This window comes from Dipodomys ordii, unplaced genomic scaffold (genome assembly GCF_000151885.1).
Source record: "Dipodomys ordii isolate 6190 unplaced genomic scaffold, Dord_2.0 Scaffold150, whole genome shotgun sequence".
In the NCBI taxonomy this organism is placed as follows: domain Eukaryota; kingdom Metazoa; phylum Chordata; class Mammalia; order Rodentia; family Heteromyidae; genus Dipodomys; species Dipodomys ordii.
Window position 1 is genome coordinate 4107584 of NW_012267366.1, and position 19739 is coordinate 4127322.

The 19739-nt window shown below is 39.4% G+C and overlaps 1 protein-coding gene across 1 annotated transcript; it reads right to left on the reverse strand.

The window, feature by feature from the left end:
• Positions 1 to 1815: 1815 nt before the first annotated feature.
• Positions 1816 to 18767, reverse strand: Piga (phosphatidylinositol glycan anchor biosynthesis, class A). The gene is made up of 6 exons (XM_013032164.1): positions 18714 to 18767; positions 13575 to 14354; positions 9617 to 9749; positions 8548 to 8680; positions 8185 to 8391; positions 1816 to 4103 (listed from the first exon to the last, which is right to left on the reverse strand). Exons 2-6 carry the CDS (start codon positions 14290 to 14292, stop codon positions 3837 to 3839), a joined length of 1458 nt encoding a protein of 485 aa, XP_012887618.1. The 5' UTR covers positions 14293 to 14354; positions 18714 to 18767; the 3' UTR covers positions 1816 to 3836.
• Positions 18768 to 19739: the final 972 nt, after the last annotated feature.

The window sequence follows — 19739 nt, forward strand, 5'->3', positions numbered from 1 at the left end:
ATCTCAAGGCCTCCACCGCTTGGCCTTTTTGCTCAAGATTGGCACTTGAGCCACTCCTCTGGTTCCAGCTTATTTGGAGATAGGAATCTTGAGGATTTGTCTTCTGGGGCTGACTTCGAACCACAACCCTCGGGTCTCAGTCTCCTAAGTAGCTGGGATTATAGGTATGTGCATGCATGTAAAGTTTCTTTACCAGGCTTATCTAGTAGAACACCAATTTAGGAAAACACATAAATGCAAATATCTTACCTTTTTATTATCATTCTTCAATTATACTGTAAAAGGGTGACTATTAGCTCCTGTTGATCAGTGATACAAATTGCTTTATACTATTCAATCATTCTTTGGTCTTAGTTTTCATTTGAAATATGGCTATCCTATGTTATACATACCAATAAGTTGCTTTAGATGGGTAGCAAGGGTATTTATGAGATACCATCTTTATGTTTGAACATTATATTTCAGATGGACATGAGAAAGGTTACTGATGTTATCAGCATAGTTGTCTAATAGTATCTCTCACAGATAAAAGAATCAATAGTACCTGAGCTTCTCGTCATCCAGCACTATTGACATTTGGGGCCAGATAATTCTGTTGTAGGGAAGTATCAACACTGTAAAATGCTTAGCAGCAACCCTGATCTGTATCTACTCAATACCAATACCACACTCATCCAGTTCCAGATACAGAGAGATCTTCCTAGGGGGAAAAATCCCCTTCTTTCTCCCAGTTAAACCTACTGAGCCACAGATTAATATAAATGATGAAGACTAGAATACTGTAGAATACCGTAGAATACAAATCAAATTCTACATTAGGCTTTAATTTGCATAACTGTATGTATTTTGGGCATTTAGTAACATTCTTTTGGAAATGAAGAGACAGAGCCCCTTCAATATATCTCAAAAAGTGACCATCTCCATAATCCCAGTTACTAAGGAAGTGGAGGCAGGAGGGTTATGAATTCAAAGCAAAGTTAGTGAGGCCCTATCTCAAATGCCAAATAAAAACAAAAAGATTGGGGCATAGCTCAAGTGGTAGAATGCCCGTCTAGCCTCTCAAGGCAGTGAGTTAACTCCCAGAACTACAAGAGATTAAAAAAAAAAAAACACCAGCAGGGCACTGGTGGCTCATGCCTGTAATCCTAGCTAATCAGGAGGCTGAGATCTCAGGATCACCGTTCAAAGCTAGCCCAGGCAGGAAAGACTGTGAGACTCTTATCTCCAATAAACCACTAGAAAACCGGAAGTCCGGAAGTGGTGCTGTGGCTCAAGCGGTGAGCACTAGCCTTGAGCTGAAGAGCTCAGGGACAGCGCCCAGGCCCAGAGTTCAAGCCCCACACACACAAAAAATACCTTGCCAAAACAAAGCACATGCCAGACCTATGTTAAAAATAAATTCTGGTGTAAACGAAATCAAAACCTAGGAATAATAGTTGCTAACCAAGGGACTAAGAAAGCTGTATATCTGTAAAATAAAGTCAAAATCCAATTTCTCTTAAAATATCTAGCAAGGTACAAAGTATAATCATGTATTAATCATCTGTCTTATGTGATAACTCTGCTGCAATAAGAAACAAGGACTACTTTGGACCAGGAAATAAATATCTAATGAAACTTGGTTATTTCTTGAATTACAAAATATATATTCTTGAAATAAAAAATGACCAAGGCTTTTCATCTGAAGGATATTTGCATTTTACTAACAGATCAAGCAACACATTAAATTATACTGAAAAAAATGAAGGGAAAAGGGAGGGGGATGTCCTTTCACTAGAAAGTAATATTCTGTCCACAGAACAAGACCAACTCAAAAACTGTCAAAATGTCATTCTCGTCTTTATTTCTGGTCATGAAGCAAGTTTCAACAAACCAATTTTGTGTATGTACAACTGTTTGTAACATCAAAAGAAATACAATATATTTTTAATAAACCCCTCATCAATGTTCAGTTCACTTAAATAAACATTAAGTACAAGGGTAGAACAATGTGTTTCCACATACTGACCAGTGCAACACTGACAGTTACATCTAAGGTATCCAGGAAGCCTGAAAAATATCTCTGTAAGACTTCCACCATTTGTTCTAAGAAAAATAATTTTAATGTGTAAATCACACATCTTACATGCAAACACAATTAATTTTCACCTTAAATAAATGACACTGTTAAAGAATTAAATGACAATTTGGAAAAAGTTAACAAGAGAGAAGATAAACAGTGTGCTTCTAAAAACTGCTAAATAGAATAAATAAAACCAAATGTTAACCATTTCTCACCCTACCATGAATATTGGCACTGTTTATGTCACTATTTGAATGTTAGTCTCAATACATAAAAATTCTAATGGGACTGAATGGTTTCTTATCAGTCCATTTTTCTGCAGCAAAAGAATCCCTAAAAGTTGCACTATTGCATTGTGTTTTCATATAAACAAAACACAAATGCATCTCTTTCCTATCAGTGGCAACCAGGGAATAGGTATGTTAAGATACTTTTGAAAAAGTCAAAAGCTTTGTGAATGCTGCTGTTTAGAAAAAATCTTGTAGAGAATCATAATACTGACAGAATCAATCTAGTGCACCCAAGGGTGCCTCCCGGTGCCTTCACAGTCTTCTGCTCAAAAAATTATTCTACATTTGAAAAGATTACTAATACACACCATGTAGATAACCTGGGGTTCAAAAACCCATGGCTCTGGGGAAACACCATAACAAATATCCACCCACAGAGACTGTGTTCCTAACATTTTCACACTCAGTTCACTATAAATGAAGCATTCTAGAGTAACACCTTTTTTTTTTTTTTTTGCACACTGACAATACTTAGCAGACATCAGCTAGGCCACAGTGGAGGGTAGTGACAGATATCAAAAGGACGGGGTAGCAGCTGGTTTTGAGATGGCACACCTCGTACATTCTGTTCAGAAAACACGAAGGCAGTTTAAAAGGCCTAAATTACGCACTGAAACAGGTGCAGGAATTTCCTGCACTATCAACAGTGATATCGGTCCCTAAAATTTACAAAACAAAATTCTCTTCAGAAATACCACTAAAGACAAAAGCTCTACCTAGGAGAAAGGAAACAACAGGATCAAAGGAGTACTCCTGGCATTTCAAGCATGAACATTTTTGGCATGTTGGATATTTTACCATTTCGTGTCAACTGTGACTACAATGAAGTAAGCCATTCCAATAATAAAGAACAAATGCATCCCTGGTCCTTCATGGCAGGAACTAACTAGCTCAACATAGTACACAAAGCAGGTGCTTAATACACACTGCCAACACACCACCTTACTCAAGAAACCTACCAGTTGGATGTAACACTTACTGAGTGGCCCCAATAAATGTTTAGGAGCATAATCAAAATGTCTAATTAATGTATATGAACATGACTTTAAAAAGTAGTTCACATAATTGTTGTACCTCTCTAAAGAAAACTTGTAAACATCTGGTAAATGTCTATAATTAATGGTAGAACATTAAAAAACTGGCCAAAAAATGCCCAGAAACGTTTGGCCCTTCAGCACCCAAAGCTCCCAAAATAGAAGGTTAAAACATCTCTGCTAGAGGGATTTCAGTACTCTGAAATTTGTCATACCTGAGTGGCTTAACTAGTTTCTCCTAAATTCTAAAGAAGTGCAAGGAGTTTCAACACTCAGGAATTGCATATGGTTTTATCTTTCCTCAAAATAAAACATTGAGTGATATAGAGGTAGCATAACTGACAAAATTAAGTGTAAAACGGATAAACAAACAAACAAAAACAAGGTTATTTTCAACCATCTTAATAGAAGTATTACAAATGTGTACAATTGTAAGAGCCAGGCTGTCTTCTACCTGGTTTTAGACTCCTTCTCTCTCTCACTCCCTTTTTTACTGAGAGGAAACTGATGAGTCCATGCTCCCCCTGGCCCAGTGGCATTTACTGCAACATCAATGATAGAATCCGGAGTTATCCATCTCAGGACAACGAGGAAGAGATAGTTGAATACAGCCAGCAATGCAAAAATGTAGCCTGTTACTGGGCCGCAGTGGGTGATGAGCCTGCCCAGTCGCTTGTCCATTGGAAACACAGCTTCTCCTGCCACCCTCTCATATACCTGGAGGAGAAAAGGCCAAACATGAGTGCTCTGAGCCATCACACTCCTATGACAAATGTCCGTAAGTGTCTGAGAAATACATGCAGACAGAACTCACTCATGTTTGCTGTTGTCATTATAATAATGATACCCTTATTGAACTTAACCATGCTAATCACTGCCATTTAGCTCAATGCTTATCACAATACCTTATTCTGGGCAAAAGAAAAAAAAACCCTGGGCTACTTGGTGTGCTATATAAGCTACAGTTCTTCTCCCCTTAGAGATTTCCATCTATTACAGCCAAGTACTAGAATAGCAAAGTCTGATTGGCTTGTCAGATCACCATTACAGGGGTCATATTTAATTCAGTAGTTAACTTCAGCGGTGCTCGAGCAAAACTGGCCTTTCCAAATGGCTTGAATGGGCCTGGGAATGTGGCTTAGTGGTGGAGTGCTTGCCTAGCATGCATGAAGCCCTGGGTTCAATTCCTCAGTACCACATAAACAGAAAAAGCCAGAAGTGGTGCTGTGGCTCAAGTGGTAGACTGCTAGCCTTGAGCAAAAGAAGTTCAGGGGCAGTGCCCAGGCCCTGAGTTCAAGACCCAGGACTGGCAAAAAAAAAAAAACCAAATAGATTGAATGAGCAAAGAAAACTGTCACCACCACAATCATGCACAATAAGATGGCTACAATCTATTTGGCTTCTGGGGAGATGCTACTGAGCATGGAGGCTCAAACTATACAGAAACACTTCATAGATTACACACAAAAAGGAGAGAATGCCCAAACATGGCAATATAGGTCAAATGTTGGGCAAAAAAATCAAGCTTACTGCTGAAAATTGGCAGGTGACCTGCTGAGCACAAGACTCTAAAATATTAAAAAACAGAAGTCTTTAATCCTACTTGCTTACAATACATCAAATGGACCAGCATTGCTGTTGTTTCTTTTTAATAGTATTTGAAGATTACTTGTGCTGCTGAGTCTCATGTTAGGCTTATAGACTATCTCCTTCTGAATTCAAGGAAGTTTCAGCATGCACTGCAAATTCTGTAGATCAGTGACCTCTGAAAGGTACAGGATGTTTTCATCTAGTTCTTCTACCCTGAAGATATTATTTAAGATACAAACATTGTGAATCAGAATGATGTTGAAGATCATGTGGAGCCTGATGAATTATGCTTACAGCATGAACTCCAATTTAAGTTTGTCAATTTTCTAAGTAACACATTAAACTAAGAGGAGTTGAAAAAGACCAAAATGCCCTAGAGTTTAAGACCAACTCCAACTAACCTGTGCATTTTAAGAGATATAATAATGGACTACTATGAACAGAAAGTGATGATTTGTTACCATTGAGGATTTACTGTTTTCAAAATATAGACTATAAACTGCCAGAATATCAAATCAAAAACTTTTTACTAGTACTTTAAACTATTGCTTTAAACACAACTAAGAGAAAAGAAATGGCTATAAAAATCCTACTTAACTTTTAATCCAGGGTATTATCACCAAAAGAACCCTGTCCAGCCCAATACTTAAGGCAATAATAATCCAATTTTGACCTCTATTCCTCAAGTGTTACACCAGAGTCTCAAGAGTGGTTGGAAAGACAAGGAGATAGGAAGATGGCGTTTACAGAGACTGAAGAGCCTACCCAGTTGATTCTGACATGCATCCCCACAGGTAATCAGTGCTAGAATCGAAATTCCAAAGGAAAAGTTTAGCTACTTATTGCATATGGGGAGAGACACTAAAAGACTTCTTAATAGTCAGTCTCTTATAGACACTGTAGTTAAAAATAATTTGCCTCAGCTGGGAGAGGCTCACACCTATAATCCCAGCTACTCTGAAGGCTCAGATCTGAGGATGGCAGTTCGAAGTCAGCTGGGACAGAAAAGTCCCCGTGAGACTCTTATCTCCAATTAACCACTCAAAAACCTGAAGGGGCACTGTGGCTCAAGTGGTAGAGTGCTAGTCTTGAGCACACAGAGGCTCTGGGACAGCGCCCAGGCCCTGAGTTCAAGCCCCACAACCAAGAAAAAAATAATAATTTGCCCCCCAAATCCCCCTTTTTAATGGAAATATTGTATCTTCATTTTTAGATAAGAAGCTTTTGAACTTAAATTCAAATATAGGTTCATCATGTATACTGGAACTTTTTAATAAGTAAGCCTACAGTAAAGAAAATGTACTCGTTGGGGCTGGGAAGGTGGCTCAGTGGTAGAGCGCTTGCCTTGCATGCCTGGGGCCCTGGGTTCGATTCTTCAGCACCACATAAGCAAAAAGAAAAAAGCTAGAAGTGGCACTGTGGCTTAAGTGGTAGAGTGCTAGCCTTGAGCTGAAGAGCTGAGGGACAGTGCCCAGGCCCAGAGTTCAGGCCCCACGACCGGAGCCCCCCCCCAAAAAAAATATACTTGTTGTCTTGCCCATGTAATTGTAACTCCTCTGTACGGTATTCTCACACACACACAAAAAAAAGACCCAGAAAAACACACACACACACACATTCTCACAATAAAAAAAGACCCAGAAACACACACACACACACACACACACACACACACGAGAAATTTTCTCCTCGGCTCTAACTTGATTCCTACCACACACACAAAAAAAAGACCCAGAAACACACACACACACACACATTCTCACAATAAAAAAAGACCCAGAAACACACACACACACACACACACACACACACGAGAAATTTTCTCCTCGGCTCTAACTTGATTCCTACTCCAGGCTAGAAACTCATTCCTCCACTGAATAGACTGGTAGTATAATACATTATTCTAAATTACAGCCTTCTCCAGGCTCCATGTGACTGTCTTTCTGTTCAAGATTCCTATGTACTAAGAGTAACTGACTTATTTTCATCCAGCTTGTTATGTAGTGACAAGAGGCATGAGGCTGGAAAAGAAGGAACTAAAGGATGAGAATGAGGGAGAAAGAATGAGGTCTCTAAGCCAAAATCAAGCAGCATTTTCTACAACCTCACTTTCCTGCCGTACAGGAAATCTCTATCTGTACATGTCCTTTTGAAAATCATCTATTACTGCTTTTTATTTATGATCACATTCATACTTTTTTCACAGACATTTTGAATTCTAACCTGGTCTCACTCAACTCAAAGATGCAAAAAAACTTTTTTCTCAGAAAGGCATGGTAGTTAGCAAAAGTGCCTCCAGAGTTTTGACAAATAGCTTGAATTAAATACTTACAAGTTATAAAGTTACTGCAATAACCAATACCATGTATTTATTTATGTGTTATCAGTCATGGGTCTTGAACACAGGGCCTGGGCACTATACCTGCATTTTTTCGCTCAAGGTGAGCACTCTAGCTCTTTGAGTCACAGAGCCACTTCCAGTTTTCTAGTGGTTAATTGGAGATGTCTCAGACTTTCCTGCCTGGGATGGCTTCAAACCTGGGATCCTAAGATCTTAGCCTCCTGAGTAGCTAGGATTTCAGGCATGAAACACTAATGCCCAGCTTCCACGTATTTATTAATGGGCCTATATGTTCTAGAATTATAAACAGGCTCAACAAAATTTAAGGGCAGATTTTAATACCAGTTTTGCCTCTAAATGCTATGCTTTCTAGACAATTTTATAACTTCCTAATACCCAATTTAATGAGGGAACTAGACTGTATTACTAGTTTAAGATGTCATGTACAAGAGTTTGACTAGAAACATTAGCCTAATATATGTGCCAAAAGTAATCCATGATTGATTTCTTTTTATTTGGAAGAAAACTTATAAACTAAATCCAAAATTCAAAGGCTGCCAGGCCTGGTAGCTCAATCCTGTAATCCCAGTATAAAGGACACACAGGTAGGAGGACCACAGTCCCAGACTAACACGAACCAAAAAGTACAAGATCCTTTCTGAAAAATAGCTAAAGCTAAAAGGGATGGGCATGACTCAAGTGGTAGAATGCATGTCTAGCAAGCATAAGGCACTGAGTTTAAAACCTCCCAGTACTATGTAAACATGAGTAACAGGAAATAGCCAACTTCTAGAGGAGAGAAAACAATGTGTGTGTGAAAAATCAAATGGGAGTTGAGACACAATCATTCCTCAGCATGTCACATACTTTTTCCGTTCTCTCTGCAACATTCCTCCAGGTGTAGAAAGTCTTCACTATGTTATGGATCTGTTCTGGAGACAGCAATGTGCCTGACTTCAGCTGGAAAATAGCTTTTTCCAACCCTTCACACAGAGATTTGACTGAAGGCTCACATAAAATAATAAGATTTTCTGGGAGCACCTCAGGAATTCCACCAACCTTGGTACTTACGACCTTCAAAAGAAAAAAACCAACAAACAAATGAACACATGATCCACCATAATCATACCTCAAGGAAATCAATGAGACCAAGTTTAAAAATTAGTGTGGGTGTCACGATTTTATTTCAAAATTCAAATACAGAACCCCAACCATGTAAGCCCTTTTTACCTGTAAACCACAACTGGCTGCTTCCACAATCGCCATGCAGAATGCTTCAGTAAGGGAGGTATTAAGAAAAATGTGTCCTTGAACTAAGACGTTTCTAACATCCTTGTGCTCTAAAGCTCCCAAAAGACGTACCCTGTTTTTTTTTTCAAATGAGAGGCAAGGAAAGATGTGAAAAATCATTCTACAAAAGACATTTAATTTCCAAATCCAATTTCCTATTTATATTATCCTAAGCTTTTACTGATGCCCAACATATTCCACCTGAAAAGATTAGCATCAGACATTATTATAAGAGAATTAAAATATATACAATTATTTCTTCATTTTGTGTGAATGTACTGGTACTGGGGCTTGAAGCCAGGGCCTGGGCACTATCCCTTAGCTTTTTGCTCAAGGCTGGTGCCCTAGCACCTGAGCCATAGTTCTACTTCTGGCTTTTGCTGTGTAATTGGCAATAAGAGTCTCACAAATATTTCTGCCTAAGCTGGCTTCAATCGGAGATCCTCAGATCTCAGCATTCTGAGTGGCTAGGATTACAAGCATGAGCCAGTAGACTGGCCACATAGGTCTAACTTTTGTTACATATGCCAGATTTCACCTTCTCCAAAACTAATCTGCAGTTAATGAAAATATTAATATACTTTCATGATTAATGTTAAAGTATCATTTCTGAACAGGAAAATGGGCCTTTTAAAATTGACACTTCACACCTTCAAGTGTTATCTAAATTATGAAGACCTGTCCAAACATGTAGCATACAGAAATTTATAGATATGTGCATGCTATTTAAATCACAACTCTATATGGCATGAAGTTCGTAAACTTTTTTAATTAAATGGGTAGGTTGTTTAGTGCCTTTCACCGTTCTTCCTCTAACTGTTCCCCAAAGTCAAATAAATGCTGGGATAATGGAAAAAAATGTGAATTCTTTTAAGTGTTCTCACCTGAATTCTATTTTCATCTCCCTTACGTGAAGGAGAAACAACATACCTAAGGCAAAACATGAAGTAAAACTAACTATAGACAACTGCTATCTTTTCACCTCTGATAGTATGTAAGCCACTGATACCTGTCATGCAGCTGGTATCTTTCCCGTACTTCTTCCAGAATGATTCTCTTTGGTCCCTCTCCTCCAATTATGAAATTTAAATCTGGATATTTCTGACAGAGTTCAGGTATTATGCCACTAAGCAAATCGGTCCCTAAAAACATAAAGCTGAATGTTAGCAATATTAATATTTAAACTTTTAAAAAAATATCAGAATTAAGAAAAATGCACTCACTTGTTTAAAAAAGAATCAGCGTCATCAGTTCTGCCCTCTTTTAAGCAGACAAATCATCTCTTAAAACTTTTCCTGGAAGAGTAGAATCATCTACAAAATGCCAGTGACCCTTAACAGCTGCAACTTTTTTTGAGACAGAATTTTACTATACAGCCCAAGCTGGCCTCAAAGTGCTAAGATAACAGCCATGGGCCACCAGTTTGAATTACAGTTTTTGAAGATACAAACTTGATATGCATTGTCAAGTATTAGGTATCTTCCACGTACCCAAACAATTCTCTTTCAACATACTTGTTTTTAAGTTATTCACTTGTACACATCACCTATTTCTAGAACAGATACCTAAAGAGGTCTAAGGTTTCACTGGTTTTCTCCAAAGTACACAGTGTCTCACTACAAATCTAGGTGTTGTCCTAAGCTTTTTTTGTTCTGTTTTATTAACCAGTGAACCCTTTAATCTTGGTAAAGTCACCTGGATCTACTAAATGCAAAGACCTATGTACCTAAAGTCCAAAGTTTTTCTCTGCTATAAAATTTCTATTAGTCTATAATTCTATTTCCTACCATAGGAAAGGGCTATGCAACAAAGTCTAACTGCTGCCTCTACTTTGTTCAAAATACAGTTTGTACAGAAAATTTTGCAATGAATACTACAGTATTAGCATAATTTAAATAGTGATTCAAACCAGCATTCGCCCATTTCCCCAGAATGGGAATAACTCAGAGCAGCAGGAACTCAACTGTCAGCTCACTATCATCCCTAGGATAAAAGGATGAATACTGGTTCCTCTAAAAAAAATTGAAATGATTTTTCTTATAATTTGTAAATGCGACCTCAAGAAATATAAAGAAGATAAATCACACCCTTCCAATTTGAAAAAGTGACTATCCAAAGCAACAGCAATATTGATACTCTGAGAATTTAGTTCATCAACATTATAAATCATATACATTCAAAAGTAAACAAAATAATTCAGCCAGAACTACGATTAATTTTTTAACAAGTATACACACACTTAAATTGCATTTCTTACATCACTCTTTCCCCAAATTGGTAGATTGATTCTTTCTAAAACAGATGGTAGAAGAATGATACATATAAGATCATTTTCATTAAATAATTCAAAGTAGAATTCATTACTCAAACTCTGCTGGCATTTTCAAAATGATTGCAAATACTAGAAATAAATTCACATTTAGCTTTTCTAAATTATGAGGGCTTCTTAAAACCTTAGCTATCTTTGTTTCGAGTCTATTAGAAATCAATTGAATTTCCAGATAAACTGGATGGTTGCTTACAATTATTTGCATCTATTTCTTTTTCTTCCTTTCCTCCTTCTTTCTTGTTCCCCCTTTTCTAGTGGGCTGGAAGGTGGAACTGGTACTATAGCATGCATAAGTTCTACTAACTGCAGAATACAAACGTTAAGTTGTCATCACCACTATTATCAAGAAGCAGGATGTGCCTGCACATACACAAAATACCAGGAAACCCTGACTGAGAGAGGACATAGAAGCCAACCAGGAAAACTCAACTAGGAGAATTTGGTTAATTCTCTCTTACTTACTCCACTCCAATGGGTCTTTTTGAAACCTGGTTATTCTGTAAGGTACCTGGCATTCAGAGAAGATTTAATAGGTATTTGCGGAGTTTTTGAATTGAGAGCAGAAAAAGGCCATACCTTCATTCCATTGGTGCTTAGCCCAGCTAGTTAAAGCATCACATTAGTAAACTGAACAGTTCAGCATTTGTATGAGCGGTAAATGTTTACCCTTGATCACTGCAAGCACATTCTTACCTCATAAAACTAAGCAAAACCAGGCACAGGCAGTTCATGTCTTTAATCCTAGCTACTCAGAAGGCTGAGATTTGAGAAACATAGCTTGATGCTAATCCAGGCAGGAAAGTGGTTCAAGTAGTAGAGCACCATCCTTGAAGGAAAAGGATAAGGGAGAGTGCCTAGGCCCTGAGTTCAAGCCCTAGCACAAGCACCAAACAAAAAGTAACCTACTTGACAAAAATAGATTAGGCAAAATTTCTAAGCTACAACAAACATATCACCAATATCCAAAGAGGGATTCAGAAAAAAAAGAAAAACAGTCCATTAGCTTCTTTTGATTAAAGAATAGAAACATACCACTGCTTTCACTCCAGCAAATACAGTACAATCTACCAACCTTCTTCACTTAAATGAACTGTTGGGCCAACGTTTCCAAAAGTGAACTATATACTGAGAATAGCCTCAATGGCATACCAATGAACTTCACAATAACCAAGAGTTAGAGGCAACTGTTCAGAAGCCTTAGATGCCAGTTTTACTTGTCACTGAACTAAGATTAACTTTAAAAACTCACATAAACTGATAGCACGAGTTTTTACAAAAGCTGCCAACTCCAATAAGGTCGCAGAAAAAAGTTCTTCACACAAGGGGAGCCCTGAGTACAAATGAAAGCAAATTAAAAACTCCAGTACATTGTTGACCACCTTAGGATTTCCTCTCATTTAAAAGAAACCCAAAGGGACAAAGCATTAAGTTTGGTGATGGCAATTGTGCAAGATGATATAGTCAAAATCAATGAAACCAGAACTCAAAGCCCAAAGCTCTACATCAAATTACTGATAATTCAGTGTGTGTTAGTAAGAACACTTGAATGGTAAGTTCAAATATTTAAGATTATGTATTTTTAATACTAATAATAGTTATAATACTATTATGCTTCCTAAATGGGTCTGGGAAAAGTCGGTAGGATCTACAGCATTAGGAATGATGGAATGCAGTGCTGCTCTTAGTATTTTCCTTATTGTATGAGACAGAAGCGATGTGGCTAGCATCCAACTTTCAGATGCTATTGTTCCAAATAGCATCTGGAAGAGTGCTAGTATGTTTTAAAGAAAGACTGTTAAACACAAACTTTATGGTGTTGCACACCATTCTCATAGTGTTCATTAATGCTGCAGAGGTACTAAAACTATTCTCAGGATTAATGACAAGAACTTTTTGAGTACAACCAATGTGATGTACTTTATGGGAACCATCACTGACCCTTCAGGAAGTTCCCAGTGTTGCCTAAATTAAAGCAAATGAAAAACTTGAGATACAGAGTTGAGTAACTTGTCTTTGACCACTCAATGGGACAATCAGGCTCTAACCAGGGCCACCTAATCCTCTTTCCTTCACCACTTAGCTGCCATTATATGAGTAACGTCTTATACACAATTTAATGAAACAAGCACACTATTAAACAATAGTGCACACAAAAAGTCCACTGGTTTGAATACTATGTGTAATATAAACATATATTAGATAGATGCAAAAGTTATAAAATAAAAACATTCATCAACAGCTGCTTTTCTTATTCATTTTTGTGCTTTGCTTCGTCTTAAAAACATTTCCAATTAAAACACATTATTTTTGCAATCAGAAAGAAAAGGCCCTGTCTTTTACTTCTTACCACACGTGCCAGGTTGTTTTAGTTTTCCTAAAATTCTTATCAATAGTATCAGGGTATTGCTTTTACTTTCTTAGTAACCATCAAAACACCAAAGGTCGTGGGGCAGCATTCATCATCGTTCTAAAAATTCCTCTCCTTGGATGTAGGAGAAATTTGACCTTTCTTTGCTATAATTAAGGTAGAAGCAATTATAAAATCATAAAACAAAATCATTGTATGCAAGTATTCAACAGCTTTTTCTACAAGGAAAAAAGAGAGTCTATAATGCAAATATAGCTATTGTTTCATTACCTTTTCTGTAAACAAGTCTGCTGACAACAACAATAGTTATTACACTACTATGCCTCCTAAATGGGTCTGGAGTGAAGTCAGTAGGATCTACAGCATTAGGAATGACGGACACGATTTCAGGATTCAGTGCTGCTCTTAGTACAGTATTTTCCTTACTAGTGTAAGAGACACAGATGATGTGGTTTGTGTCACAAAGAGACACAGTTAGAAGCTTGTTTGTAAGCACCGAGCTGACATCAGCAAATCCAAAAAGGGAATGATCTGTAAAGACTGTCTGTAGCCCCATTGTCTTGGCGTGGAAGAGAGCATCGTGGGCCATGGCAGAAAAAGAACTATGGGAATGGATTATTGTAATTCTCTCCCGAACAAAAATGTACCTGAGCAATGGCAGACTGTGAAAGAGGGTCGTGGCTGTAGATTGGTTGTACATGACTTTCAGAGGCAAGTAATAAACTTTGAGGCCATTAGTGAGGTAACGAATGCCTTTGCGATCTCCATAAGCATGTGTAACAATTATGACCTTGTGCCCTCTTTCAATTAGGCACTGAGAGAGCTGGTAAATGTGGCTTTCCACGCCTCCCATATTTGGGTAAAAAAAGTCAGACACCATGCATATACTATGTTTACGGGTACTATGGGAGGAAAGGCTTTCGGGGCTAAGTGTGGGGGGTGTGGATGAGTGAGGCAGGTCATGTCCACCTTCTTCTCTAAAGGCCATGCTGAGATGGTGTAGGCATCAGTTCTTAGAGCAAGCCAATTAAGAAATGTGTCCTCTGTTACCTGAAAGACAGAAAAACAAGATCTTAGCTCCAGAGAAACAGCACATTCCAAAGTCCAGATCCTGCCCAACAAACTCCTTAAGACTTAATGCATATGCACTGCATCTCATACATATCACTGAACAGCACCGGATGGCAACCTTGTCACATGCGCAGATCCCTTCTCAAAACTCTGCCAAGTCATGATCTCTCACTTCCCTAAGATAACCCCTCTGTCATTACCGTGACAGCACTCCAAATCCTAGAAAACATTTTTTTTGTCAGTTATGGGGCTTGAAATCTGGGCCTGGGCGCTATCCCTGAGCTCTTCAGCTCAAGGCCAGTGGTCTACCACTTGAGCCACAGCACCACTTCTGGTTTTCTGGTGGTTAATTGGAGATAAGAGGCTCACAGACTTTCCTGCCCTGACTGCTTTTGAACCACGATTCTCAGATCTCAGCCTCCTGAGTAGCTAGGATTACAGGTGTGAGCCACCGGCACCTGGCTTAGACAACAAACTTTTAACCACGGATTTTTCTCTTTAGTCATCTACCTGGAGCCCACCATTTGCCATAAGGGTGTAATTTATTTCTCTTTCTTTCTATTAAAGTCTTTGCTTGCCACTTATAAAAATAGGTATAGCCCAGCTGCCACTTAAAAAGTTTTAGCCAGGCACTAGTGGTTCACAGCTCTAACAAAAGCTACTCAGAAGGCTGAAATCTAAGGATCCCGGTTTGAAGCCAGCCCAGACATACAAACCCAGGAGACTTACCTCCAGTTAACCAGCAAACCTGCAAGTGAAGGTGTGGCTCAACTGGTAGAACATCAGCCTTGAGTATAAAAGCCAAGTAAGAGCATGATACCCTGAGTTCAAGCCCAGTAACAGCACACATACAAAAAAATAATATTCAGTGTTAAAGTAAATTTGTTGGCTTTTCCCGAGAAATAAAAAACAAGCATATAATGAATTCACTTGTTTGACATTTATCACATATCACACAACAAAACTAGATTTTATAATGGCTTAATTTAGCTCTAAAAGTACTAATACAAATAAGTTTTAATGTTTACTACAGTATATATATGTGCATATTTCCCCTATACTATTGTCACTTTATTAAATATTCACTATATATCAGTGTGTGTTAAATTTTTTTTTCTTTTTTTAACAGTTGTGGGGCTTGAACTCTGGGCCTGGGCGCTGTCCCTGAGCATTTTAGCTCAAGGCTAGTGCTCTACCACTTTGAGCCCTAGACCCACTTCTGGTTTTCTGGTGGTTAATTGGAGATAAGAGTCTCTTGGACTTTCCTGCCCAGGCTGGCTTTGAACCGCAATCCTCAGTTCTCAGCCTCCTGAATAGCTAGGATTACAGTCATGAGCCACTAGCGTCCGGCAAATTTTTTCTGGAATACACTTAAGAATGTGAGAAAGACTTGTTTGTTTTGTTAGTGATCACTCCTGGCCCTTGCATTTTAAAATCTCCCCCTCCTTTTTTTCTTTTGTCGGCCATGGGGCTTGAACACTGGGCTTGATTGCTGTCCCTGAGCTCTTCAGCTCAAGGTTAGCACCCTAACACTTGAGCCACAGTGCCACTTCCAGTTTTCTGGTGGTTTTATTGGAGATAAGAGTCTCACAGACTTTCCCTCCTGGACTGGCTTTGAACCATGATCCTCAGATCTCAGCCTGCTGAGTAGCTAGGATTATAGGCTTGAGCCACCAGTGCCGGGCTCCTCCCCTCCTTTTTTTTTTTTTAAGACAAGGTCTAGCTATGTAGCAAAGGTTAGCATTCTCCTGCTTGTCTTTTGAGTTCTGGGATTACAGCTGTGGGCTGCCACAGCTGGGACTCCACTTTACATTAGGACCTGGAATAACCCAAAGAATATAGTAGAAATAATGTGCAAATCTTTGGCCTTGGGCGACCCTAAACAAATCTAGCTAATATGCTAGAAGACAGAGACACTGTAGAAGGTAGATTACTCAGATAACATGGAGAGATCCAGAGGCCCAGCCATCCCCATATTCTTACCTGAATCCAGTCTCTAAGCAAACTACTAGCTAAATGCAGCCTCCTTAGGCACCACTAGCAAGACTAGCACAATCACTGTCACCTAAAAGAGTCCAGGATAATGAAAAATAGTACAATGGCTACTATTTTATACCACCGTTAGGGAGAATTTTATCATATAGAAAGAGATAACTCAAACAGGCTAGAATTTGAATGTAATTATACTGGTCCACTACCTAGTTTTGTAATATACTTTAGGAGCACAGGCTTGCCCATTCATTCATTTGTGTGAATGCCTACTTTTGTGCTACATTGGCTTCCACAGAGACCACATGATCCACAGAGAATAAAATATTTGCCATCTGGCCCTTTACAGAAAGTTCGTTGATTCCTGCTCTAGAGTTAACCACTGATTCAATTAATCTAATAATTTTCTTCTAGCTGGGGTGCTGGTGGCTCACACAAGTAATCCAAGCTATTGAGGAGGAGGATGAGAGCAGAGGATTGTAGTTCAAAGCCAGCCAGGGTAGAAAAGTCTGACAGACTCTATTTTCAATTAACTGGCAAAAAGCCAGACTAGAGGCATGGCTCAAGTAAAAGTACTGGCTGTGATCAAGAAAACCAATGCATACCCACACCCACACCAGTTCTGATAGCATTAGCTTTATGGTTTACACTAAACTATACCTGGAGCTACTGTCTTGGCGAACAACTTGATTTCAAGTGTCACACAGAGCTTTTACTCCTTCCTTATTTAAGGACAGTGACATTCCATCCACTCCTTTCACTTTTTTCTTAACCTTTCTTGTAATTAAGTAGGTCTTTTCCCCAGGAATGTTCCTCCTTTCAATGAAGAGTTAGAAAATGAAGCCTAAACTCAAGATGGGCTAGATTTGGGGCCATTTCCTACATCTCAAATGAGAAATGCTTATCTAATAGGTCCAATGAAGTCCCACCAATGTGAAATCCTCATTCCACACTCAAGACTTTTCACTAAAGAGGCTTTTGGAGAAACTTAACTATACAATGAGAAGCCATCCTTAAGCTCTTAGTTTCAAATTGCACCTGAAAATTCAGAAAATACAAATTAACTGTGTGTGCACAATATTAACTATCAAATCTAACAATTTCATCTACATTTCAGGTAGTCAAAAATACACCATAAATGTTTATTGATTCAAATGTACTGAATATTGAGATAACTGAAGTTTGCATTTTTAAGTTGCTTAACATTGTCTTGCAGTGGTTTTTCACTTACATTTCCAATTCTATTTAGTTAGGTTGTGTTTGTTTGTTTTTGTACCGGTCCTGGAGCCTGAACTCAGGACCTAGGCACTGTCCCTTAGCTTTTTTGCTCAAGAATCGTGCTCAACAACTTGAACCACAGCTCCACTTCCAGCTTTTTTGATAGTTAATTGGAAATAGGAGTCTCACAGATAGAAAACTCCCAGACTTTCCTGTCCCAGCTGGCTCAGATCTCAGTCTCCTGAGTAGCTAAGAATACAGGTGTGAGCTTCCAGTGACCAGTTTTTATTTAGTTTTAACAGATAAAAGATAACAAAAAATAGAAAGTAATGAATCAAACGTGATTATTGAAAAAAATTTGTCATTAACTTCTAATGCTGCGACAAGCCTGCCAACCATCCTGTTATCATTGCTAACAGTTCCAATCTACAGCAAAATCACCCAATCTACAGCAAAATCACCTAAGTTTAAACTTTAAAACTGAAGATAGTCTTAAGAGACCTAGTGAATCTCTTGTGCACTTTACTAATGGGAAAGCAGCCAAGTTGAACGAATTTTCTGTCCTAGAACTCCACCCTGCCACTTCACGTGGCTAAGTGTCAGAAAAAAAAAGTCTTAAAATTCTCAGTCACGGCCCAAGAGTTCCAAGCAGTCATTATAGGAGTAGAGGCTGTCAAGGAACCTCGGGAAGGAACCACAGGAAGCAAGCACTGGGGCTGAGCGTCAAGACCACCAGCATACCCAATCCCTAGGCGGTCAGGGCTTCACCCGCACAGAGGTAGCTGGAGAGCGCTTAGGGCCAGGGAGAGGAAGCAAACCCTGGTCAGTCAGCGACCCTATCTGGGATAGGCAAGGTCTGGCCCACGCCCAAAGGGAGAACGAATAAGGTCGAAAAGTCGACCGCAGTTGGGAGCCCGGGGTCCCAGAGGCCCTAGTCCCTCGCTTCACTAACTTCAGCCAACGAACCGGCTCCGGCCGCACTCGACTACCGAGACGCTCCAACCCGACTTCCGGTCCTCAAGCCGGGCCATATTCACACACCCATAGCCTTCCAGGGTCCTAGTGGAACTCCACAAACCCGTCCCTCAAGGGCCAAGACTGCCGGAAAGAAGAGGCCAAAGGAAGACTTACCGGCAAGTCCCATGGCCGCCAGTGTCCGGACCTCCCGCGGCTGTAGCCAGAGTCCCTCCCCGCTGCTTTAAAGCACCAATCCCGAGCGTCCGCGCCCGAACGCCGCACCCCCGAGACAGCCAATGAGAAAGAGGAATTTGGGTCACGTGCGAGAACGGCACTCAATCAACCCCACCCTTCAGTGCGGGAGGTAGCTTTAGCGACCGCTAGCGCGAGTCTCCCGAACGCTGCGAAAGGCCGGGAGCATGCGCAGCGTGGTTTCCTAGTTACGGCGTCGCTTTTCAGGAAGCGTTTTCTCGCCCAGCTGTCTTCTGATTGGAGAGATTTCGGTTGTGAAGGCTACGGAAGCCAAGAGGAAGCCAGAGGTTGAGTGGCGTTTTATCTGAGAGGATTCGTTCCTCAGCCGAACGGTACTGGTTCTTACCATTCTGGCAATGTCAGATGAAACAAAATAAACAAATAAAAAGTAAACGCAAATCAAAACAAATTAAAATGTGAGGCATGAATTTCAGAAAAACACTTTTTAACATTAGTATGCCCCTGATATTAAAGACTTCCCTAAAAGCAATATTCAGTTCTGTAAAAACAATGTGCTTTTGAAATTCAAATTTGACTGCCCGGCTTGTATTTTACCTGAAGTTCTGAAGTGAGGAGAAAAAATCTAAGATCTCACTTGAAATCTCTACTCCTATTCAAACTGGTTCAAGTAGCTGTGGTGGTGCTTGGCTAACAGGCCAAAAAATCATGAGTGGTCTGAAGAATATCCACTTTTTAAAGTTAGTACTTGAAAATTTCCAACTCTGCCATGCACTTTCGTGAACAAACTCCTTTCTGAGCACCATCCCTGCCACCATTATTGTTATTCCTTTTCAAAGTAAAGCATGCCTATTGATTCCTGAAGACTTCAGCTTTTTTCTGATGCCCTCCTCAAGCCTCCAAAGATTGTTAAATACTTCCATGTCTGTATTTTGATAGCACTATAGCATTAAACATTGGTGCTCCTGATATTGAAAGACTGCAACACCT

Bases quoted from the DNA above. Each gene is read 5' to 3' on its own strand.
- Piga (XM_013032164.1), bottom strand. From the start codon at position 14,292: ATGGCCTTTAGAGAAGAAGGTGGACATGACCTGCCTCACTCATCCACA. The intron at 9,750-13,574 runs GTAATGAAACAA...TTATGTTTTTAG, and splicing joins CAGACTTGTTTACAGAAAAG to GGACCGATTTGCTTAGTGGC. The intron at 4,104-8,184 runs GTATGTGACATG...TTTCTCCTCCAG, and splicing joins TTGCAGAGAGAACGGAAAAA to GTATATGAGAGGGTGGCAGG.